Source organism: Leptodactylus fuscus, chromosome 3, assembly GCF_031893055.1.
Source record: "Leptodactylus fuscus isolate aLepFus1 chromosome 3, aLepFus1.hap2, whole genome shotgun sequence".
NCBI classification, from domain to species: Eukaryota; Metazoa; Chordata; class Amphibia; order Anura; family Leptodactylidae; genus Leptodactylus; species Leptodactylus fuscus.
In genome coordinates this window covers 107,852,168-107,874,421 of record NC_134267.1, presented here as the reverse complement: position 1 = coordinate 107,874,421, position 22,254 = coordinate 107,852,168, and the positions used below count along the sequence as shown (strand labels likewise).

The 22,254-nt window shown below is 46.6% G+C and overlaps 1 protein-coding gene across 1 annotated transcript in view; it reads left to right on the top strand.

Annotated features, from left to right (window-relative positions):
* LOC142198496 (coiled-coil domain-containing protein 162-like) overlaps nucleotides 1–19,714 on the top strand; it is a 57,573-nt gene extending 37,859 nt beyond the window's left edge. Inside the window, exons 16-19 of the mRNA XM_075269530.1 lie at nucleotides 13,645–13,765; nucleotides 17,905–17,961; nucleotides 18,764–18,891; nucleotides 19,612–19,714. Coding sequence (XP_075125631.1) covers nucleotides 13,645–13,765; nucleotides 17,905–17,961; nucleotides 18,764–18,891; nucleotides 19,612–19,704 — 399 coding nt within the window. The 3' untranslated portion in view covers nucleotides 19,705–19,714. The remainder of the gene's footprint in view (nucleotides 1–13,644; nucleotides 13,766–17,904; nucleotides 17,962–18,763; nucleotides 18,892–19,611) is intronic.
* The last annotated feature ends 2,540 nt before the right edge of the window (nucleotides 19,715–22,254 follow it).

Genomic DNA, 22,254 nt, shown 5'->3' with positions numbered 1-22,254 from the left:
GTTGGCAAGCAAATGAGCTGACTCACATTCGCCCTAGAAGAAACTTTCGGCCTGAATCCTGGCAGAAATCTCAACTGAACACGGTCTTCAAAGAAGGCAATGTAAGGAGCTTCCGATGAGAGTGCTTGAAGCTCCCCTACTCTTTTTGCCGAGGTGATAGCGAGGAGAAAAGATACCTTATAGGTCAGCCACTTTAGATCCACCTCCTCCAGAGGTTCGAATGGAGCAACACAAAGTGCCGTTAGGACCTTGCTGAGGTCCCATTGGTGGACAGGAGCAGAAACTGCTGGTCTCAGCCTAGTTGCCCCTTTGATAAAGGTGCTCACTAAAGGATCCTGAGACAACCGCCTCCCCAGATAGGCGGACAAAGCGGCTACATGTACCTTCAGGGTAGAAGCTGCAAGCCCTCTGTCTAGGCCGTCCTGCAGGAAATCCAGGATCGCCCTCACAGGGGGATCGGAGGAGTCCACTTCGTGTTCCGTGCACCAGGCCTGGAAAATATTACCGATCCTACGGTAATTCTTATTGGTCGAGGTGGCTCTGGCGCTGGCTAAAGTCCTTAGGACGCCTTGAGACAGTCCTCTATTCCTTAATAGGGACTGGTCAACCTCCAGGCTGTCAGATTGAATCTCCTCAGATCGTGGTGTCTCAGCTCTCCTTGTGTCACCAGATCTGGGAGGGGGGGAAGCCTCCAATACCTGCCTTGACTCATCCACATGAGCTGGGCAAACCAAGTCCTTTTCGGCCAGAACGGGATTATGGCAATTCCCGAGACTTGGTCCTGTCTGATTTTCATCAATACCTTGGGTATGATGGAAACTGGAGGGAAAATGTATATCAGCCTGAACCTCCATGGGATGGACAGGGCATCCACTGCCAAGGCATTGTCCTCCTGGTACAGAGAGCAGAAGGTTTCCACCTTGGCGTTGAGTCGGGTTGCCATGAGGTCGACATCCGGAAGGCCCCATGTTTGGACAATCTGATGGAATATGTCTTGATTGAGAGACCATTCTCCTGATACAGGGATACCCCGACTCAACTGATCCGCTACTATGTTCAGGGAGCCCTTGATGTGAACAGCGGATAGGTGGGTCAGATTCTTCTCTGCCCACGTGAAGATCAAGTTCGCCTCTCTCAGTAGGGCTGGAACCCTGGTGCCGCCCTGTTTGCTCAAGTATATTACCGTCGTCATATTGTCTGACCGGACCTTGACTGCCTTCCCTTCGAGAAAGGGGGCGAAGTACTTCAGCGCCAGATACACTGCTTTTAGCTCCTTCAGGTTGGAGGTTCCTACCTCTGGATTCCTCCACAGACCCTGGACAGTCCTGCCGTCCAGGTGGGCTCCCCATCCCGAATGGGACGCATCTGTTGTCAACAGGGTCCAACGAGGTTGAACCGAGGACCTTCCGTCTTTCAGGTGTCTCCACCATCTGAGGGAAAGACGGGTACCGGGAGAAAGGCAGATCTTCCTGTGCAGTCCCCGTGGAGATCCGTTCCAGGCTCTCAACACTTCCATCTGAAGGGGACGCAAGTGCCATAAAGCCCAAGGGACCGCCTTGGCTGAAGAAGACATCAGGCCTAGGACCCGCATGGCGGTGCGAATGGTGATCCATCGGGACCTGAGGAGGCCCCGAACCGAAGCTTCTATTTTTGCTCGCCTTGGACGAGATAGGAAAATCTGCATGCTCTGGGAATCCAGAACAAACCCTAGGAATTTCTTCCGGGTGGATGGCACTATTTCTGACGTCTCCCAATTGATCAGCCAACCTAACTCCTGGAGGAAGGCGATGGCTATCTGGAGGTGGTGATGGAGAATTGAAGTAGACTGAGCTTTTATAAGCCAGTCGTCGAGGTAGGGAACCACGAAGAGGCCTTGAAGTCTGAGAGCGGCGGCAACTGGTGCGACCATCTTGGTGAATACATACGGAGCTGACGATATGCCGAATGGCAGAGCAGTGAACTGTAGGTGCTCTCTGTGACCAGCCATAAGAACGGCTATACGTAGATATTTCCTGTGTGGCGGGAAGATGGGGATATGTAAGTAGGCATCCTTCAGGTCCAGGGTGACCATGACCTCGTTGCGCAATAGGAAATTGGTTACTGAGTCTATGGACTCCATCCTGAAAGGTTTTTTCTTTATGAAGAGGTTGAGGAACCGAAGATCCATAATCATCCGCCACCCTCCTGTGGACTTTGGAACCAAGAACACGGGTGAATAAACTCCTTGACCCACTTCGGGAGGAGGGACCCTTTCCAGGGCCCCCTTTAAGAGATATTCTGCGACGGAAGCCTCCAGGCAGTCTTGTTGTAGGGCTGGTAAGACCCGCGTAGTGATGAAACGATCCACCGGAGGATGGGAGAACTCTATTGCGTATCCTCGCTGAACAACTTGAAAGACCCATGGGTCCAGAATGTGAAGATGCCATGCCACAAGGAAATTCGAAAGGCGCCCTCCTACGGGAGAGCTGGTCACAGAGAGCGGCGTCTCCTCAAAACCCCTTCTTCTTAGGGTCCTCCTTGGGGATCCCGCGACCCGCCCCTTTCGGACGGTATCTGGGGCGTCTCTGGCTTCCTTGTTGAGGCCTGTATTGAGACGTGGAGCCTCGACCCCTAGAAGGGGGAGGCCTTCTTTCTCTGGTTGCTTGTGGTAGTGATCTCCCTCTACCATCAGCCAATCCCTCCATCAGATCGTCCAGCCCTTGGCCGAAAACCTTCCCAGGTTGAAAGGGGAGGGAACACAAAGAAAACTTGGAGGCAACATCAGCCCGCCAAGGTTTGAGCCACAAGGGCCTCCTGGCGGCGGTATTGAGGGCCATGGCCTTGGAAGCCAGCTTCACCTGCTGTCTTGCCGATTCTCTCAGGAAATCCGTAGCGAGACGGATCTCCCCCATGGATGCCAGGATGTCGTCCCTGTTAACCCCGGAGTCGATATCCCGTTCCAGGCGGTCCAGCCGGGCTTGAAGCTTATCAGCTACTTCCGTTGAGGCGATGCCCACCGTCACCTGGGCTGAAGCAGACGAATACGCCTTCTTGAGCGTTGAATCCACTCTTCTATCAAGCAAATCCTGAAGATTTGACCCGTCATCGATGGGCACGACAGTGCGACGGGAAAGCTTAGAGATGGCTAAATCCACCTTGGGTGGCGGACCCCAGCGATCCAGCTGGGAGGGATCAATCGGATACACTGCTTTGAAAGCTCTGGTGGTGACGTAAGCCTTCTCCGGCTGCTTCCATTCTTGTTCCATTAGGCTGGCCATGGAGGCGTCCACTTGGAAAACCCTCCGCTTCCCAGAGGTGGACGCAGAGGCTTCCCCCTCGCCAACCTGGTCCCACGACCGGATGGCCTTCAGCAGTTTATTAGTCTTTTCCCGATGGAAAATTGGTCTGCTGGTACAGGAGGACTGATCGTCCGATGATATGGACACCTCCTCCACCTGGAGGCGCTCCAGGGAGGGCAGTGAAGCAGAACGCCTTTCCACGCGCTGCTTCTTGGTGAGCTGAGCCAGTGAAGTACGGATATCCTTTAAAGAATCATCCTGCAAAAAACACAAGGATACTTAGAAGCCGGAGGGGACCCTTCCCCTCTTTGCGGCAACCGTACTCACCATGTACTCCTTGACCCATGCTACCATATCACTGGTAACGGGTTCCTCCCGCAGAGGTCCCCTGCATTGCTGGCAGCGTGACCAGTCATAGCCTAAAGGCAAAACAATGACATTCAGGATACTCCCACCATTGGGAGAATTAGCAGACGAAAAAACCGCACCTACCATCAGGTAGTGGAACGTCACAATCAATGCAAGCCAGGTGTCTCCTTTTAGAAGACTTCTTCCGTCTTACTTGATCCCCGGGAGGGGTAGAAGAGGAAGACATGACAAATAGAAGCTAGCTTTCAGCGATACCTAAGCATGGAATATGAAACATCAGAGGAGTACATTCAAGGAACCATATGAGGAGACTCACCCAGCTTCTGCAGGCCACTTACCAACCTTCAGCAGAGTTTGCAGTAGAATAAATGCAGATTGAAGCGGTAACCACAAGCCACAGCGGAGAAACCAGCTAGGGATTAGACTAGCAGGCAATGAGGGATGCAACCTGCCCCCTTTTTTACAGCCCCATATCCGGAAGGGGCGTGGCCTTAGTCAAAAGCTCCGTTCCTTTGCCCTTCATAACACTCCTAGCCCTTCAAGTCACGCTCCCCCTTTGAGCCAACTACATTGGCACGTACCTTAATCTCCTGAGGACCTCCAGTGTCCAACGCTGCTGTTCGCGTGGTCCCGGAGCGGCGAATGCCGAAAACCGGAAGTTGCCGGTGTTACACTTCTAAACGACCGGCCGGAACCCTCCTACACAGAGGAAAGGTTCCGCGAAAACCGGAAGTTCCCCTCATGGAGCCGCGCGAACACGCCGGCTGGCTGCGCGCGGCTCCGAAGCCCAGCAGGACTGGATGCCGGGGAACAGGAGGTAGGATTGCGTGAGGGAGGTGGGCAAAATAGGTAACTTTAATCTTACCTATTCTCTTTGCAGGACCGACAGAAGTCCAAAGGGGCAGAGTGCATCATTGAAGACACCTGAACAGGTCTGAGCAGGTAAGTACCTGAAACTTCTTCTTACTCTTTCTCTTTAGGAGGACACAGAGTCCTCCCCACCTGTCCGATCCTTTACACAGGACAGAAAAAAACGCACAGGGGGGAGGTATCTGTGCCCTCTTAAAGGGAACAAGCCATGTGAAATTAATACATGGCTAATTAAAATTCCGCCTGTCCTACCAGCACACAGGGGCACGAAATACCCCCACATTGTGCCGCTGGTAGGGACGACAGGGAACTATATTGTGCCATAATGGGCTGCATTATGTAGGGCCCCAGACTCACTGGCTATAACATTGCTTCCCATCTCACTATGTGAAGTTTATAATCATGCAATGTATGAAAAAACATTGTTATCCTTAAAGCTGAATGCTAGGTATAGTTGCTTATGCTTCAAACTGGTATAATGTTATATCATAAGATGACGCCTGTATCCAAGATGGGTACAAGAAAAACAAATGCTTGGCTTGCTGCACAAGACATCTCCCAAGGTTACCATGCAGGATCGGGAGCAGCTGGCTATATATGGCACTGCTTAATCTTTTTCTGTTTGATTGAGATGTAATATGCCAATCAGGAATGAATATGAAAACTTACGTTGTTGTTATATCACTTTCTTTTCTCTGCTACTATTTAACCCTGTGTTCTCAATAAAAAGTAGGTCAGCATACATTCTTTGGTTGAGAGAAGAATGAATACCAACACATAGAGTGGTGTGATTTCTTGCCCGCCGGCCCTCAGCCTTATTAATTAGGAAGGCGACAGTTACCCAGGATTATTAGTCAATTAGTCATAAACATGACTATGACCTTATCAACTATGCCAAATGCTTTTTCAGCATCTACTTACAACAGGCAGTGGAGGACATCTCAGGCTTCAGTTTTCGTAATCAAAAAGATAATTATACGGTGTTGTCTTGGGCTTCACAGCCCAGGACAAAACCAATGTGTTCTTTGTGGAACAGGGTAGTGATTAACATATTCAAAGAACCCTCTCCAGATCCTGTGCCTGTGGCATCTAGATTTATGGTCTAACATACTTACGATCTCCTCTCAGACAATATCTCAGTTTTAAATAAATCCATAGGGGTAGCTTTGTTGAAGAACTCCTTTGCAGGTTATGTGTGGCATTGCAGCTCAGCTCCATTCACTTCAATTGAGCTTAGTTGCAATACCAGAAACAACCCATGGACAGGTATGGTGCTATTTTTAGAAGAAAGTAGCTCTGTTTTTCTATTAAAAGGCAATCACTTTAAGGAGAAATAGTACTCCTTCTGATCACATTTATGGTCTCCTACTTAGCCAGCCAATAACAACCTTCACATTCATGAGCGACAATAACCCCCTGTTAGCTGTTTGTAGATGGGTCCTTTTTCCTTTCTAGTTTGGCTTTATTTAAGAGTAAAATTATAGTGTAATATCCAGAAGTGTTAAGCAATGTTCACATTTCCATACTTGTTCAGTCATAAGAACAATAAAACAGAATTCAAGGTGGAGATAGATCCATTATATGATGGAAATCAGTAAAGCCTGACAGGTCCCATTGACTATAAGGGGGTCTGATGAGTTTTCACTATGGTGTCCATCATTTTGCTGTATTTATTTTTTTTTGTAACTCAAATTTTTATTGAAATTTTTTTCTGTTTTATACAATAAGAAAAGACAATTACAAGTAACAAGGCGAACACCCGCCCTGTGAACAAAAAAGCACACAGTGCAACACAAGAAAAAATAAAAACAAAGAAAGCAACATAGAGAAAAAACAAAACAAAAAGGGGGGGAGGAGGAGGGAGGGGGTTAGTGGGACAGGTGGGTGGGGGAGAGGACTAAACATAGAGGGTGAAAGGGTAGGTAGGGGTGAGTGTGAGCAGTCAGGAAACCAGCGAGAGCGCTCGTCAGGTCAACCATACCACAGCCAGTTAGGAAGGGCTCGGGAGCAACCACCGGTCAAATACTTGAAATGAACAACAAGAGTATCAATCAGAGGAGGGGTCAGAGCCCAGGAGCGTCCGGTACTCTGCAGACTGTTGAAACCTGAACCAGTAGAACCAGGTTTTGATGTACGCCTCAGTTGTGCCATGCAGGAAAGACGTGAGATTTTCCATGTGCATTATCTCGTTGACCTTTGAAATCCAGAGGGAGAGAGGAGGAGGATCCACTCGTTTCCAAAAAAGGGGGATACAAGCCCGGGCAGCGAGGATCAGGAATCTAAGCAGGGAACGCTTAAAGACCTTTACAGAAGACTCACAATGATTAAGGAGGAACAAGGCAGGGCCCAAATGGTGAGAAGTTTCAGTAAGCTGGAGGGTTATCCGTTTGACCCCCTCCCAGAAGGACGAAAGGGCAGGACAGGACCAAAAAATGTGTAGCAACGTGCCTTCCTCGTCGCCACAGCGCCAACATAGTGGGGAGACCTGAGGAAACATAGCATGGAGTCTCGTAGGAACCCTATACCATCGGGACAAGATTTTGTAGCTGGCCTCCTGGTGGCGAGAGCTGATGGAGGCAGTATGAGAAAGGCAAAAAATACGCCTACGCTGTTCCTGAGAGAGGGAAAGGGATAAGTCAGATTCCCATTTCAGCAAGAACGGTGGAACAAAGTCCTCCGGAGGTTCAACCAGGATCTGGTAAGTGAGCGAGAGGGAGTGGCGGAGGGGGCCAGCGCCAACACAAATCTTCTCCAAGGGGGTAGGTTCGACACGGAACTCAGTAGGAGCAGGGAGAGAATGCAAAAAGTGACGAAGTTGCATCCCCCGCCAAGCATCCAAAGGGGGCAACTCAGGAGGGGCCTGGGAGTTCAGAAGTGTATTCCATCCCCCTGCGTCCTGGAAGTGACAGGCACGAAAAATCCCATGACGGCGCCAATTACGGAAAACTCGATCAAACATTCCAGGTGGAAAGGCAGGATTGCCAAGCACTGGGAAAAAAGCAGAATCCTTAGGGAGGAGAGTGGAGCGAACAAGGCCCCTGGAGCAAATCCGAAGCGTGGGACCAAGGGTAGGGTGAGAAAAGAGAGATGACAATGAGGAGGAGTCCAACCATGGGGCAACCTGCAAAGGGATAGGAGAGAATGCCTGTTCGATGTAGACCCAAGGTTTAGAAACAGCATGCCTACACCAGTCCACGACACGAGTCAGGTGGGTAGCCAAATAATAGGACTTCAGGTCTGGGAGCGATAAACCACCACATCTCTTGGGACGAAAGAGAAAAGCCTTACTCACTCGGGCGGGTCTGCCCGACCAGATGAACTTCAGTTGGATGGAAGTGAGGGATCTAAGAAAAGACAGAGGGATGTGAATGGGAAGCGTCTGCATCAAGAAGTGGGGGGAAGTTGCAACGAAAGAGATCTTTCGGATCCGGAGTAAGATAAACCCCCAAATACTTGAGAGAAGTGGGGGCCCAATGAAAAGGGAAAGATTGACTCAATGAGGTGGCCGCTGAGGAGGAAAGGGTCACATTAAGGGCTTCCGACTTCGAAAAGTTGATTTTAAAGTTTGAAAGGGTCAAGTAAGCCTGAAAGGCGAGCATCAGAGCCGGAAGAGAGACATGCGGGGAGGAGAGAAAAAATAGCAAGTCATCTGCATACGCCGCCACTTTATATAAACGGGAAGAATGAGCAGCACCTGAGATGTTCGGATCGGCTCGAACCTGGCGGAGGAAGGGTTCAAGAGTCAAGACGAAAATGAGAGGCGAAAGGGGGCAACCTTGCCTAGTGCCATTTCGGATAGGGAAGGACTGGGACAGTAAACCGTTCACCCTGACCATCGCTGTGGGGAGAGAGTAAAGAGCCATGATCCAACTCATCATGCGGTGTCCAAGACCAATATGTAACAAGGTCTCTTCCATGAACCGCCAGTTGACCCTGTCGAAGGCTTTCTCGGCGTCAGTTGAAAGAAGCATGAGAGGAGAGCCCGACTGTTTAGCCCGATACATGAGGTTGATAGCTTTGGTAGTATTATCTCGAGCCTCATGGCCGGGTAAAAATCCAGCTTGATCCGGGTGAATAATATTTCCTAGCAAGGGCGATAAAAGGGTCGCCAGGATCTTGGCTAAAATTTTTAGGTCAACATTGATTAGCGAAATGGGGCGGTAGTTAAGAGCACAGAAGAGGGTCTTTTCCCGGTTTGGGGATAACCGCTATGTGAGCACGCAGGGAGTCACGACAAAGGGCTGAGCCATCGGTGAGAGAATTGAAAACTTTGAACAGTCTGGGGCAGAGTTCAGGGCCAAGTTTCTTATAGTATACCAAGGTAAGGCCGTCTGGACCTGGGGCCTTACCCGTTGCCATACTGGAGATAGCTAAAGAAATTTCCTCTTCAACAATAGGAGATTCCAAGGCTGTCAAGTCCTCCAAAGACAACGACGGGAGACCAGAGGAGGAGAGATAAGAACGAATGCGATCTCGGAACTCCGTGTCAGGGAGAGGAGAAGGGCCAGAGTCTACAGAATACAAAGAGGCATAGTAGTCCCGAAAGGCAGCCGCAATATCAAGGGGCATGTGTAATCGAGTACCCTGGGCGGAACCGATGCATGGAACGTAGGTGGAGGACTGCTGAACCCGAAGGGCCCTAGCTAGGGAACGCCCGCTCTTATTTCCAAACTCATAAAAATGACGTCTGCATTTAGCTAGAGTACCCTTCACCCTATCAGTGACGAGCGTACGCAATTCTTCTCGGGCGCTGGCAAGCTGGGAATAAACATCAGGAGTGATTTGGCGCTTATGAAGGAGTTCCAACGAGCGGATCCGCTGCAGCAGAGATTCAATACTAGCCCGGCGTTCCTTGTTTAAGCGGGAACCATGTTGCAACAGAATACCCCGGATAAAACATTTGCGAGCCTCCCACACCATAGGAGGAGCAATCCCCGACAATTCCTCCCTCTCAAAGTATTCCCCCAAACGGGTCTTAACGTCATCCAGGATGGTTACATCATCAAGAAGTGATGCGTTAAGCTTCCACTGACGCTGGAAGGGAATAGGAGAGGACAAGGAAACAGACAAAGTAACTAAAGCATGGTCGGAGAAAGTAATGTTGTCGACTTCCGCAGCCAACAAAGAATGGAGATGTTGGTGATGGATAAAGAGGTAGTCAATACGAGAGTATCGGTGATGGACCGGAGAGTAATAGGAGTAATCCCTATCCAATGGGTGGAGTAACCTCCAGGAGTCCACAAGCTGGTGGAAATGAAGGTCCCTCTTAACCCTCCTGATGAGTGAGTAAGGGTGAGAAGAGACGCCAGCAGAAGAGTCCAATGAAGGGTCCAGGACCAGATTAAGATCACCCCCCGCCACCAGGAAGCCCTCCACAAAGCCGTCCAACAGCCCTAAGTAAGAACTAAGGGCATGACCCTGTCCCGAGTTAGGTAAACACAAAGAAACAAAAGTAAAAAGTTGAGAGGAGATACGACCCTTTACCATAACAAGTCTCCCCTCAGAATCAGTGCGAGTCTCCAAATGTTCCCAAGGCAGGGAGCAAGAAATCAAGATACTAGTCCCTCTGGATTTCGGGTCAGGAGAAGAGCTATGATATGCATGAGGAAACCAAGCATTAGTCAACTTGTATGGCTTGGTAGAGCAATGGTGAGTTTCCTGCAAAAATACAACATGAAGGTGCTTACCTTTGAGCAGATTGAAGAGTACGGAGCGCTTCTCTGGACTATGAAGGCCTCTCACATTGAGGGAGCCAACGGTGATGGAGGAAAGGCGATCAAGCGGAGGCATGGAGGGAGACGGGCTTTCCCAGCTCACACCCTAGGAGCAGAGGAAAAAAAAAAAAAAGGGGGGGGGAGGGAGGGGAGAGGGCGAAGAATTGAAGAGGGTAAAGGGAGAGGGAAAGAAAAAAGAGAGGAAAGTAACAGGGTAGAGGAAGGAGAGCAGTAAAGAAAGAGGGGGGGGGGAAGAAAGGAAAAGGAAAAAGAACCAAGAGTAGAACAAATCTAACTACCCCTAGACAAATGGGCCAGGGGCACAACAACAGACAGGAAGGAGTGAGGGAGTAAGAAAAGATGGGGGGGAGAAGTGGGCCCGCAAGCACCACGAGTGTACCTGGTAAGGAAAACCCTATGCCCCCACCCCCAACAAAATGTATAGGGATAGGAAGCACAGGGCTACAAAGTGACTCTAAGGTCCAAATAACAACATTGTATAAAAACACAGCAATATCAACAACAAGGGCCATCTATAAAGCCCAGCAGGCACAGGATCAAGAGGAACAGAGTAGTCACAGAACAAAATAAAATAAACATAGTGAAAATGTCCACCAACCGCGAAACAAGTCCAAGACCACTCAACATAAAAGGATATCAACACTGTCCTGTGGGCAGATCAAAGACCGGTGGCATGAGGGATCATGCTTCAATGGGAAGCTGAGCTGAGAGATCTGGTTGATGGAGTGGAGACCCAGGCGGATCCGGTATCGGAAGACGTCGTGGAGATGAGTTTCGCCGAGGTCTCTCTCTAGAAGCAGCCGAAGAAGAATGCCTGGAACCGCGGCCGCGCCTGGATATAGTAGGGCGGGAGGAATCCAGAGCAAGCCAGTTCGGGACTGAGACAGGGCGCACATCCAGGGAGGCAAACAAATCAGGCAAGTCCGCCGGGGAACGGACAACAATCGAAGACGAGCCAACACGAACAATCAAATGGAAGGGATGACCCCACCTATAGGAACCTCCACAGTCCTTAATCAGAGTCAACACCGGCTGAAGGGCACGGCGCATAGCCAATGTGCGGGATGAGACGTCTGAGTAGAGCTTGACAGAGGCATTCTCAAAAGGCACCGATCCCATATCCCAGGCACACCTCAGGATGTGTTCCTTGTCTGTGAAGTAATGTAGTCTACACAGAACATCTCTAGGGTTAGCAGGGTCAAGCGGGCCAGAACGTTGGACTCTATGCACACGGTCCATCATGAAGGTAGCATCCAGCGGGCGTTGAGTCGCCATATTGAAAATGGTATTAATACGGCTGATCAGATCATCCTGAGGGCCTTTTTCTGGCACTCCTCGTAATCGAATATTATTTCTGCGACCCCGGTTCTCCTGGTCATCCAGGAGCAAAGCAATATGCTGGAGGCGGGCCTCAGAGTGGGTTTGATTGCTCTCCACTGCAGACAGGCGTTGTTCCAAGGAGGACAGTGTTTGATCAGTAGCGTCAGCCCTAGTAGTAAGTTGAGACACATCAGACTGGATCGCACCGAGGGCCTGTGCCTGGGATTGTTCCATTCGGGAAACTACAGCATCCAGGTCCTGTTTAGTGGGCAGAGCTTGAATAAGGTCCCGAAGTAGCTGAAAGTCCGCAGAGGCAATATGAGCTGCCGAGCAGGGCAGGGAGGCTGAATCCAAGGATTGCATGTCATGTCCAGGGGGGGTGGCAGACATTGAAGGAGGTGGCTGCGATTGACGAAGCGGAGAAGATGGAGGAGCCATGTCATCAGTGCCAGACCCAGTAGCCGAGGTTCCAGATCGGGACAGGAAGGTAGAGATTGACGGTGAGTGAGTAAGAGAGCGGCCCGGCGTGCGGGAAGGAGCAGTAGAGGTGTTAGGACGTCTTCTGGACATATCACAATGAGAAGCGACCATAGAAGGTAATGAAGGTACACTCGCAGTATCACCAGGCCTTACATGAGGCGGTCACACAGTTCCATAATCAAACCTGGTACCCGTGAGGTGCCAATAGAGCAGTGGGAGAAGTGCTAGTTCCGTGGGGATATACTGCAGAGCATATAACACACAGCAAGTGGAGGAAGGTGAGGAGCCCCCCTGATGGTGGAGTAGGGGCTCAGCACTCCCTTCACACCACTGCAGTCCACAGCAACAAAAAAAAAAAAAAATCCCTGCTAGAAAGGTCTCTGAAGAGTGTAAGAAAGTCCAAAAAACAGCAGGGAGTACTCACAGAGTTAGCAGAATGTCCCAGTAGAAAGTGTCAGGATGGGAGCCAAAACAGCAGGGGGGGGTGAGGTGTCTCCACTTCAGGCAATGCAGGGAGGCCAGGCAGCAGGTAGAGCAAGGGCCTAACACAGTGAAGCCTTCAGGGAGCTGCAAGCTGCATACCCCCACAGACGCTGCAGGAAGACCAGAGGAGGGACACCAGAGGACCTCGCCGAGCCAGGAGTCACCGCAGAGCAGCAGGCAGGATCAACTGGAGGCAGCCACCCACAGGGAAGCCAGCCGGGATGTAGGCTGCAAATCCAAGATGGCGGCCGCAGCGGTATGAAGAGGAGGCAGCGCTGCAGACGAGGAGACCGGCAGGCGGAGGACACCAGGAGGCACCAGAGGATCTCCACCGGGATGAAGAGGGACCGGACGGTCCGGCAGGTAAGTCGCTGCAATCAGGCCACAGCGCAGGGTTAAAGAAGCCGGATAGGCCGCGAGGCCAAGATGGCGGCCGGACTCGGGCAGTGCAGCAGGCCGCAGTGTTTTCAACCGCCCGGGACCACGCAATACCTGACAGACGGCGCCCAGATACGGCAGACGGAGGCTTGGGGGAGAGCCTCAGGGCAGCCCAGGGTATGTGCAGCAGGATGGCTCCAGTAAACTCAGGATGGAGAGTGAGAACACGGAGAGCTCCGGGAGATGCGTCCGCTCTCATACGCGGCTAGCCACGCCCCCCCATTTTGCTGTATTTAGTACTTCTTTTGTTCATGTTTATTTTTTAGAATTTTAGAATTTGCAACAAAGGCTTCTAATACAACCTGCAATGCTGATATGAATGTCCCCTTAGGCATATTATAAGCTAATACACACATCTCTTATAATAAATTGTTATTATAGCTCAGCTCATGATTCTTTCAACATACTGTCTGAAATCTGTCCTTGAAAATGAACTTGTTTTCTAGCTATTAGAAACCTTCTAGCTTTGTGCATTCTTATAGGAACATTGTAAGGTGATGTCACAGTGAGCTGCAACTGAACAAAACATGTCAGTAAAAGGGGAGGATACTTCTATTAGTCACATATAGAGGTTTACTATTGGATACAGTCATAGGATTGTGTATTTTCTGTGATTTTGTTTGCATTAATAAAAGTTGTAACCTATATTTTACTTTATTGCATTTGTGTAGATAAAATCTCAGCTCATACAGGAGCGCAGTTTAAAACTGGATGCTTTTCAGCGTGTAGATGAACTGCAGAGCCAGGTGTATGATTTGGAAACGGCCACTTATTTGCGATCCTCGCCTGCAGGTAAAGGACAATTCATTTCAAAGAAGTGTCAAAGATTAGAATGTCACATACTATTTGGACATATATTGCATGCAGTTCACAAATTTCTTACAGCAAATTTTACCCATAGTGCAGAGAGTGAAATCTAGAGCATAATCTGAAAGTAGTAACGTAGATTTTTCCCAAAAATTTTTTGCAGTGAAAAATATTTACTGTATTAGACATGGCTATAGGCATCCATACCATACATGGTTAACAATGCAGGACTATGCCTATCATATGAGTGACTAAAACATTGCATATGACTAGCAGACCTGGACCAATCTTTAAAATGAGGAGCACTAAAGCCCTAGTAGCATACAGAACATTGTTTTTCAAAATGTGAAAGACTGCCCAGCGGTTTGTGTGCTTTTTTTTATTGCGTTAAAGGGGTTGTCCACTTTCAGACCAATATTGAGAAACAAATGTTAGGGTTTGTATAGTAAAAAGATATACAATTTTCCAATATACTTTCTGTTTCAATTCCTCACGGTTTTCTAGATTTCAGCTTACTGTCATTCTTTCTGTTACTTCTAGAGGATAAAACTCTGACCATGGTCATGTGATTTACGGTCCATGGTCATGTGATGAGTACACAGGTGCACAGCTGATTACCAGGCAGATCTCTGATTACTGTGCTGTGACTATAACGAGCGGCACCTGTGTACTCATCACATGACCATGGACTGTAAATCACATGACCATGGTCAGAGTTTTATCCTCTAGAAGTAACAGAATGAATGACAGCAAGCAGAGATCTAGAAAACTGTGAGGAATTGATACAGAAAGTATATTGGAAAATTGTACAACTTTTTATTATACAAACCATAACATTTGTTTCTAAATATTGGTCTGAAAGTGGCCAACCCCTTTAATGAGATTCATTTTGAGGTAAAGTGAGGATTTACCATGTTCTGCTGGTGAGTCTAGATTTTCAGCCAGTTGCATGTGGATACCAAGGGCCATGTCTCTAAGGGTACTCAAACAGTCCTCTTGCTGTTCTTTCAATGTTCAACATAAAATCTAGTGTTTCTGTATGCCATATACAGTCCTATGAAAAAGTTTGGGCACCCCTATTAATCTTAATCATTTTTAGTTCTAAATATTTTGGTGTTTGCAACAGCCATTTCAGTTTGATATATCTAATAACTGATGGACACAGTAATATTTCAGGATTGAAATGAGGTTTATTGTACTAACAGAAAATGCGCAATATGCATTAAACCAAAATTTGACCGGTGCAAAAATATGGGCACCTCAACAGAAAAGTGACATTAATATTTAGTAGATCCTCCTTTTGCCTCTAGTCGCTTCCTGTAGCTTTTAATCAGTTCCTGGATCCTGGATGAAGGTATTTTGGACCATTTCTTTCTACAAAACAATTCAAGTTCAGTTAAGTTTGATGGTCGCCGAACATGGACAGCCCGCTCTCAAATGATCTGAAAACAAAGATTGTTCAACATAGTTGTTCAGGGGAAGGATACAAAACGTCTCAGAGATTTAACCTGTCAGTTTCCACTGTGAGGAACATAGTAAGGAAATGGAAGACCACAGGGACAGTTCTTGTTAAGCCCAGAAGTGGCAGGCCAAGAAAAATATCAGAAAGGCAGAGAAGAAGAATGGTGAGAACAGTCAAGGACAATCCACAGACCACCTCCAAAGAGCTGCAGCATCATCTTGCTGCAGATGGTGTCACTGTGCATCGGTCAACTATACAGCGCACTTTGCACAAATAGAAGCTGTATGGGAGAGTGATGAGAAAGAAGCCGTTTCTGCACGTACGCCACAAATAGAGTTGCCTGAGGTATGAAAAAGCACATTTGGACAAGGCAGCTTCATTTTGGAAACAAAAATTGAGTTGTTTGGTTATAAAAAAAGGCGTTATGCATGGCATCCAAAAAGAAACAGCATTCCAAGAAAAACACATGCTACCCACTGTAAAATTTAGTGGAGGTTCCATCATGCTTTGGGGCTGTGTGGCCAATGCCGGCATCGGGAATCTTGTTAAAGTTGAGAGTCGCATGGATTCCACTCAGTATCAGCAGATTCTTGAGAATAATGTTCAAGAATCAGTGACGAAGTTAAAGTTACGCCGGGGATGGATATTTCAGCAAGACAATGATCCAAAACACCGCTCCAAATCCTCAGGCATTCATGCAGAGGAACAATTACAATGTTCTGGAATGGCCATCCCAGTCCCCAGACCTGAATATCATTGAACATCTGTGGGATGATTTGAAGCGGGCTGTCCATGCTCGGCGACCATCTAACTTAACTGAACTTGAATTGTTTGTCCAAAATACCTTTATCCAGGATCCAGGAACTGATTAAAAGCTACAGGAAGCGACTAGAGGCTGTTATCTTTGCAAAAGGAGGATCTACTAAATATTAATGTCACTTTTCTGTTGAGGTGCCCATACTTTTGCACCGGTCAAATTTTGGTTTAATGCATATTGCACATTTTCTGTTAGTACAATAAACCTCATTTCAATCCTGAAATATTACTGTGTCCATCAGTTATTAGATATATCAAACTGAAATGGCTGTTGCAAATACCAAAATATTTAGAACTAAAAATGATTAAGATTAATAGGGGTGCCCAAACTTTTTCATAGGACTGTATTTGTGTTAAGGGTACTTTTTCCAAATGTGATAAAACATTTTGCAGAGTTTTAGTTTCTCTGTCCATCAAAGGTATTGAGAATATTTAGTCTTGATCACTTGCCAATGCCAATGCAATCACTGTGCAACAAGTGAATCCGATTTATGAATGGAGTAATTTTCTATGGTCTGGTGCAGCATCCCAGAGTTCCCCTTCTATTTTATTTGTCTTTGTGCCTCTAGGTGTGTTTGTATGTCCTGTCTATATGTTATATTTATTGTTTGCAATTCTCCCTTTGTATTTTCCATGTTTGTTTCCCCACTATTTGGTCACCCACATTTGGTACAGCCCTGGCCTACCGCAGGCCACTGGGTGTGGTCTCGGAAGACTTTTGTCTTCAGGAAAGCATTGGGGCTTCAGTTGAGAGTACTAACATGTCTTGTAGTTTGAGACAAAGCAAGCCAGCTCTGCATGCTGAGCCTAACACATTCCTTAAGGGAAGAAATTCAGCTCATGGCTCATCTAGAGACAGCCCTGAGACAGGGAATTCTGCTGTCTGACATTTTGACACTGTGCAAGGAGGAGAGAAGGAGTCCTCTGCCATCAAAAGGTAACCAGACCCCTGGAAGGACTCCCTTGAAATACAGCCCCCAGTATCCACTGCTGGAGGTGGCTGAATTGATAGAGTTATTGGAGTGGAGTGCAGTGCTAGAGCCTTATCATGGTGAGTAAAATTTAACCTGTTTCAACTGCACTGCTGCCTCCTGAGTTGTTCCTGCATTACCATCAGGGCCCTTCCTAACACCATCACACCGGCTCAGGGTAAGAGAGGACCCCTTTCCAACTGGAAGATTCCTGGGGGAACTGCTACCACCACTATCTGGTAGCACAGCAGTCCCCCCTCATCGGTGTCCAGCCTAGGAGCTGAGCTGACGAAATTGGTTGAGGAACCTCAGCCTGTCCGGTGGCACGGCTACCGTCACTACAACTACCATTCTCTGGTTTCCTCTATCTGAGATGCAGTGCTGGGACTTGTCAGAAACCCAGTCTTGATTTCAGTTCATGGTCGTATTCATTGACAATAGATTTTCACCACTATGTTGGTTATAAAAAAAAAAAAAATTTTTTAAACTCTGCAAAATGTTTAACTTTTTAATCAACATGTTCCTGAAAAAGCCCCTGTGAGCTATTACTACTCTAGATCACAGGATGAAAGGGCCTTATCTGCCAGAACATAGTGACATTGTGGCCTCACTGCTTGTCATAGTCCATGGCAACACTTTTAAAAAGTGTCTCATTTGTCTCCTGTACACAGTAGAATATTTATAAATAGTGCATACGGTATCAGCTATGTTATAACAGAGATTGTTATAGTCAGTGAAATGAATGTGCAGCATACCATTACTCTGTCAGAAGTCCCTCAATAAGCGGTATTACTGTAGGGAACCTGTACACTCCCGCCTGTAGAAAAAAATAGCAACAGGTAGAATCTAATGGGAAATATTTTTTTTTTTCCTAGGAATGCAAAAATCATCTGCCTCCCTCACACCGCGGGCATCTAGGAGCCATTCAGCAGGTATTAATGTTTTTATATAGAAAAAATAACTCAGAAAAAAGGAGTCTAAGCTTCAAGTACTTGTCCAGTGAGCTATGATTATTGGGTTTACAGGATTGTATTCGTGGTATGCCAGTGTGCGTGTCATTTTACATTGTGAAATGTAAGAACATGTGAAAAACATTTCTTTAAGATTATGATCTATTATTTCTCTGTCACATTTGGCCTTAGCAAAACTGTTGCCACAAAAGTCACAACTGTAGTCCTTAATACTAAACAAGTATACCCTAAATGTAGTTGTGTGAGTTTCCTCTGGGTACTGCGGTTTCTCACAGGACAAAAGAAACATACTGTTTGGGTAACTGACTTCCTATTAAATTCGATCTAATAATTATAGTTGTGTGTCTGAATTAGGGAAACTAGATTTTGAGCCCCATTGGGGACTGGATCTGGTGTGTGACAACAAGCTCCATACAACACTGGAAAATATGTTGGGGCGACATAATTCTAACAATTTTGGCATACTGTAGAATAAACATGAGAGCATATCACTGAGTTATTTACAGGGACTGAAAAATTTTAGGGGGAACTCTGGAACAATGCCCCCCCCCCCATAGACCCTGACCGACGACACCCCCCCCCCCCACATTCCTGCACTTAATATTACGCCCCATAGTGGCCCAGTATTATGCCCCAAGGTGGCTCACTATATCCAAGAATATCCAAGAAATGTATTGTTTATAATTCTTATAGATTACTTGAGTATACTTCCTTATTTTATCTTAGGTAGGGTGTTTTAATTTATTTATTTTTTTTTACATAGCACCGGCATTCATATCATCTGAATCATCTGATTATAACCAAGAAATATGGGATTCCCTGCAGTATATTCCATTAGCAGAAGGAAAAATACACATCCATGGAGAGAAAAGACTCCAGAGGCCTAAAACAGTAAGAACTAGCAACTTGGGTTCTCATCTTCAACTAATTAAGCTGATGTATTGTGACCATAACCATCACAGCAGCTTCAGATCTAGGGAATTAACAGGATTTTCTGGGTAAAAAAAATTAAAAAAGTAATGTTAGTGCTATTAATAGGTTAATAAGTGCACCCAAATACCTTTTTAGTAGTATTTTGAGTGATTTCTGGGTTTCTCTGGCGTCTTCAGCATTTGTTTATCAGGTGTAGCTTCCTGTTATTTTATCCTACAACTACCATGATGCATTGCTCTTCACTTATACTACCCTTCACTCCCTATCCCTTCCTCTCTCATACCCCTTCCCTGTTTCCCTAGCTAATCTGCCCACTACTAGCTCATCCCAACTAACTAACTAACTTAGACCCCCCTCCCATCATACTTACCTGTCTGTATCCTCTGGGCAAGGGAGATCACTTCTTTCTGCAGGGAAGGCTCCACCTTCTCCTCTTGCCATCTGCCAGTGCCTGCACAATAGAGTCAGTGTGCTGGCTTGCACTACCAAGTGACAGGTGAATAATTCTTAGTGTTATATAATATATAGAGGACGTAACATTGGTAATCTGAATGGTTGCTATAAGAAACTGTGCCACGTTTTGTCTGCACTTCTCACTGGAACATCTTACAATAAACAAGTTTTTGTGTGTTGTGTTTATGGCACAGTGAACTGACAACCTTTAAATTCTTTTTGTAGGTGCCAAGTAGATGTAGAGTGCCTGAACGGACAGACAGCACATCAAAAGCCATTCTCACCCAACTTCATGATCTTAGACTCCATACTAAATGAACTCTATTATTTCCAGAATAATGTATTCTCCACAACCTTCAGTAAGATGCTTTTATTTTCTAGAGACTATATATCCATCTATACCTGTTGTGACTTGGTCTGGTTTCTATTCCTCTTCATTCTCTAGCTTCCACTAATTTGTTTGCAAAAGGTTGTTCTGCTACTAGAAGTGCAAAGAAAACAGATTTTAACCCTTGCTCAACAATAAGTTATGGAACAGTTAAGATGTAATTACATAAGAAAGAAAATGAAATAAAAAAAAAAATAAAAACAAAAAAATAAATTGTTGTACATACTCTCTAAAATGTCACCTGAACTCTTAGGGGGCATTCACACTACGTATACTGAAGCTTATTCTGAACGTAAAACACATTCAGAATAAGCGGCGTATAAAGCAGCTCCATTCATTTCTATGGGAGCCGGCATAGGAGCGCTCCCCATAGAAATGAATGGGCTGCTTCTTTCACTATGAGCAGTCCCATTGAAGTGAATGGGAAGTGCCGGCGTGTACGGCTCGGCATGAGCAGAGCTTGCCGTATACGCCGGCACTCCCCATTCACTTCAATGGGACTGCACGGAGTGAAAGAAGCAGCCCATTCATTTCTATGGGGAGCGCTCCTATGCCGGCTCCCATAGAAATGAATGGAGCTGCTTTATACGCCGCTTATTCTGAACGTGTTTTACGTTCAGAATAAGCTTCAGTATACGTAGTTTGAATGCCCCCTTAAAGGGAGTGTGCCAGCAGTAAATTGGCAGTATTCACAGTACTTTGTAAAGGAGATTCGATCACTTCCAAATATGTCTCTGTTAAGCAAAAGCCCTTCATAGCTGGCCGCAGCCAAAAACCGTAGCATTAAGAAATTATTTGTTTTGCAGTGTTTTTCACAGAAAGTTCACTGTAGAGTTTTTCTCTGCAGACTTTCTGCTCCAATTATACCTTTACAGAAAACGCCAGCGTTTCCATAGGTATAGTTGTCATGCTGCGATTTAAAAACCGTTGTGTTTTTGTAAGTCGCAGCATGTCCACTGCGGCTATTTTTCTGCAGTGTGTGGCTGGGATAAGTCAGAAACCCATTCACTTTGCAGGAACTGTAAAACGCTGCAGTTGTAAAACGCTGTGTATACGCTACGTGGGGCCACAGCCTAATTCAGCTTTTCGTGTTTTGCTCTGGAATCAAAAGCAGGTAAACAACGCAAACATCTGGAAACGTAGAGTAAGTAACACAACATGGTATGACTTATCTGTAGTGACCGCCTCAGTGAGGCTAAATTGTAGACTACTCAATCAAGAAACCCTGTATCTGATAGCTGTACAGAGGTCGTTCACAACAAAAATCATAGACAACCAATAAGAAAAAGAGGAGCTGAAAGAAGGGCCAAAGGGAGAGATAAAGGGAAGAAACGAGAAGGGGGAGGGAGAGAAAAAGGAGTGGAAAATAAAGGAAAAAAAAAAAAAAAAAAAAGGGAGGGGAAGAGAGTCCCAGCAACATCTTGATAGGAGTAGGTAATTTATCCCACCAAGTCTATAATCCTGAGAGCTCTGGAAGAGAATCCACACCGTCCAGGCTGCAATGAAGGAGTCATGCATGTTCTGAAGACACGCAGTGAGATCTCCCATTCCCTGGATATCCTCCACCTTACCGATCCAGTGGAGGAGGGAGGGCGGAGTGGGCAACTTCCAGGCTCTGGCAGCATTAACCAAGTGCCTTAGAGAAAATTTGCAATAAGGCTGTGGCCTATTCATAACTCTGTCTGCTGTTCCTACGCCAGAATGGAAAACTGATATGAGTTATTCAGTTATTATAAATCTATTGGAATTAGGCACAGACACCTCGGGACATGAGGCTCATACTTGAACTTCCTGTGCTGGCTGGAAGTTAATTAGCACACGAAAAAAAACGGTCTCATTCAAAAACTACTCGGAGCTCAACAGGTCTCTACTTTTGCAAGTCGATGACCAAGAGAACAGAGGTCAACGTAACAATGTCAAACTACAGTGTATTCCTGACAGCCTTCCTAGGGCAGAGTTATACTCTGCGGTTACATCTACCTTCAACACTGTTCTCTCTTGTTCAGCTGACACTGATATTATCATCGACATAGTGCACAGGGTTCTACGTTTTGGACATACTGGCTCTAATGAGACGCAAGATGTTCTTTGGCGGGTTCACTTTTTCACTTAGAAAGAATAAATCCTTCGAGCAGCCTGGCGGAAAGGCATGATCTCTTTCCTTGGCACCCATGTCCAACTCATTCCTGATGTTCCCCTATGCACCGTGGTGATTCAAAGAATTCTCAAGCCGATCCTCTAGCTCATGGATGTTGGGGCTGCACCTTCCACCTCCAGATTCACCACAACGGGGCACTTCACTCTCCCGAAAAGTAAAACAACAGAGTACATGGAAAGGTGTACTCATCACAACAATAAAGTTTATAAAAATACAAAGTTTATTAAATACCACAGCACCGTCTATAGCGCTATACTGTGAGAGCGGTGAGGAATACCTCCCTCCCCTCCTGATAGTACTCGTCTATGAATGAGTACTGGGA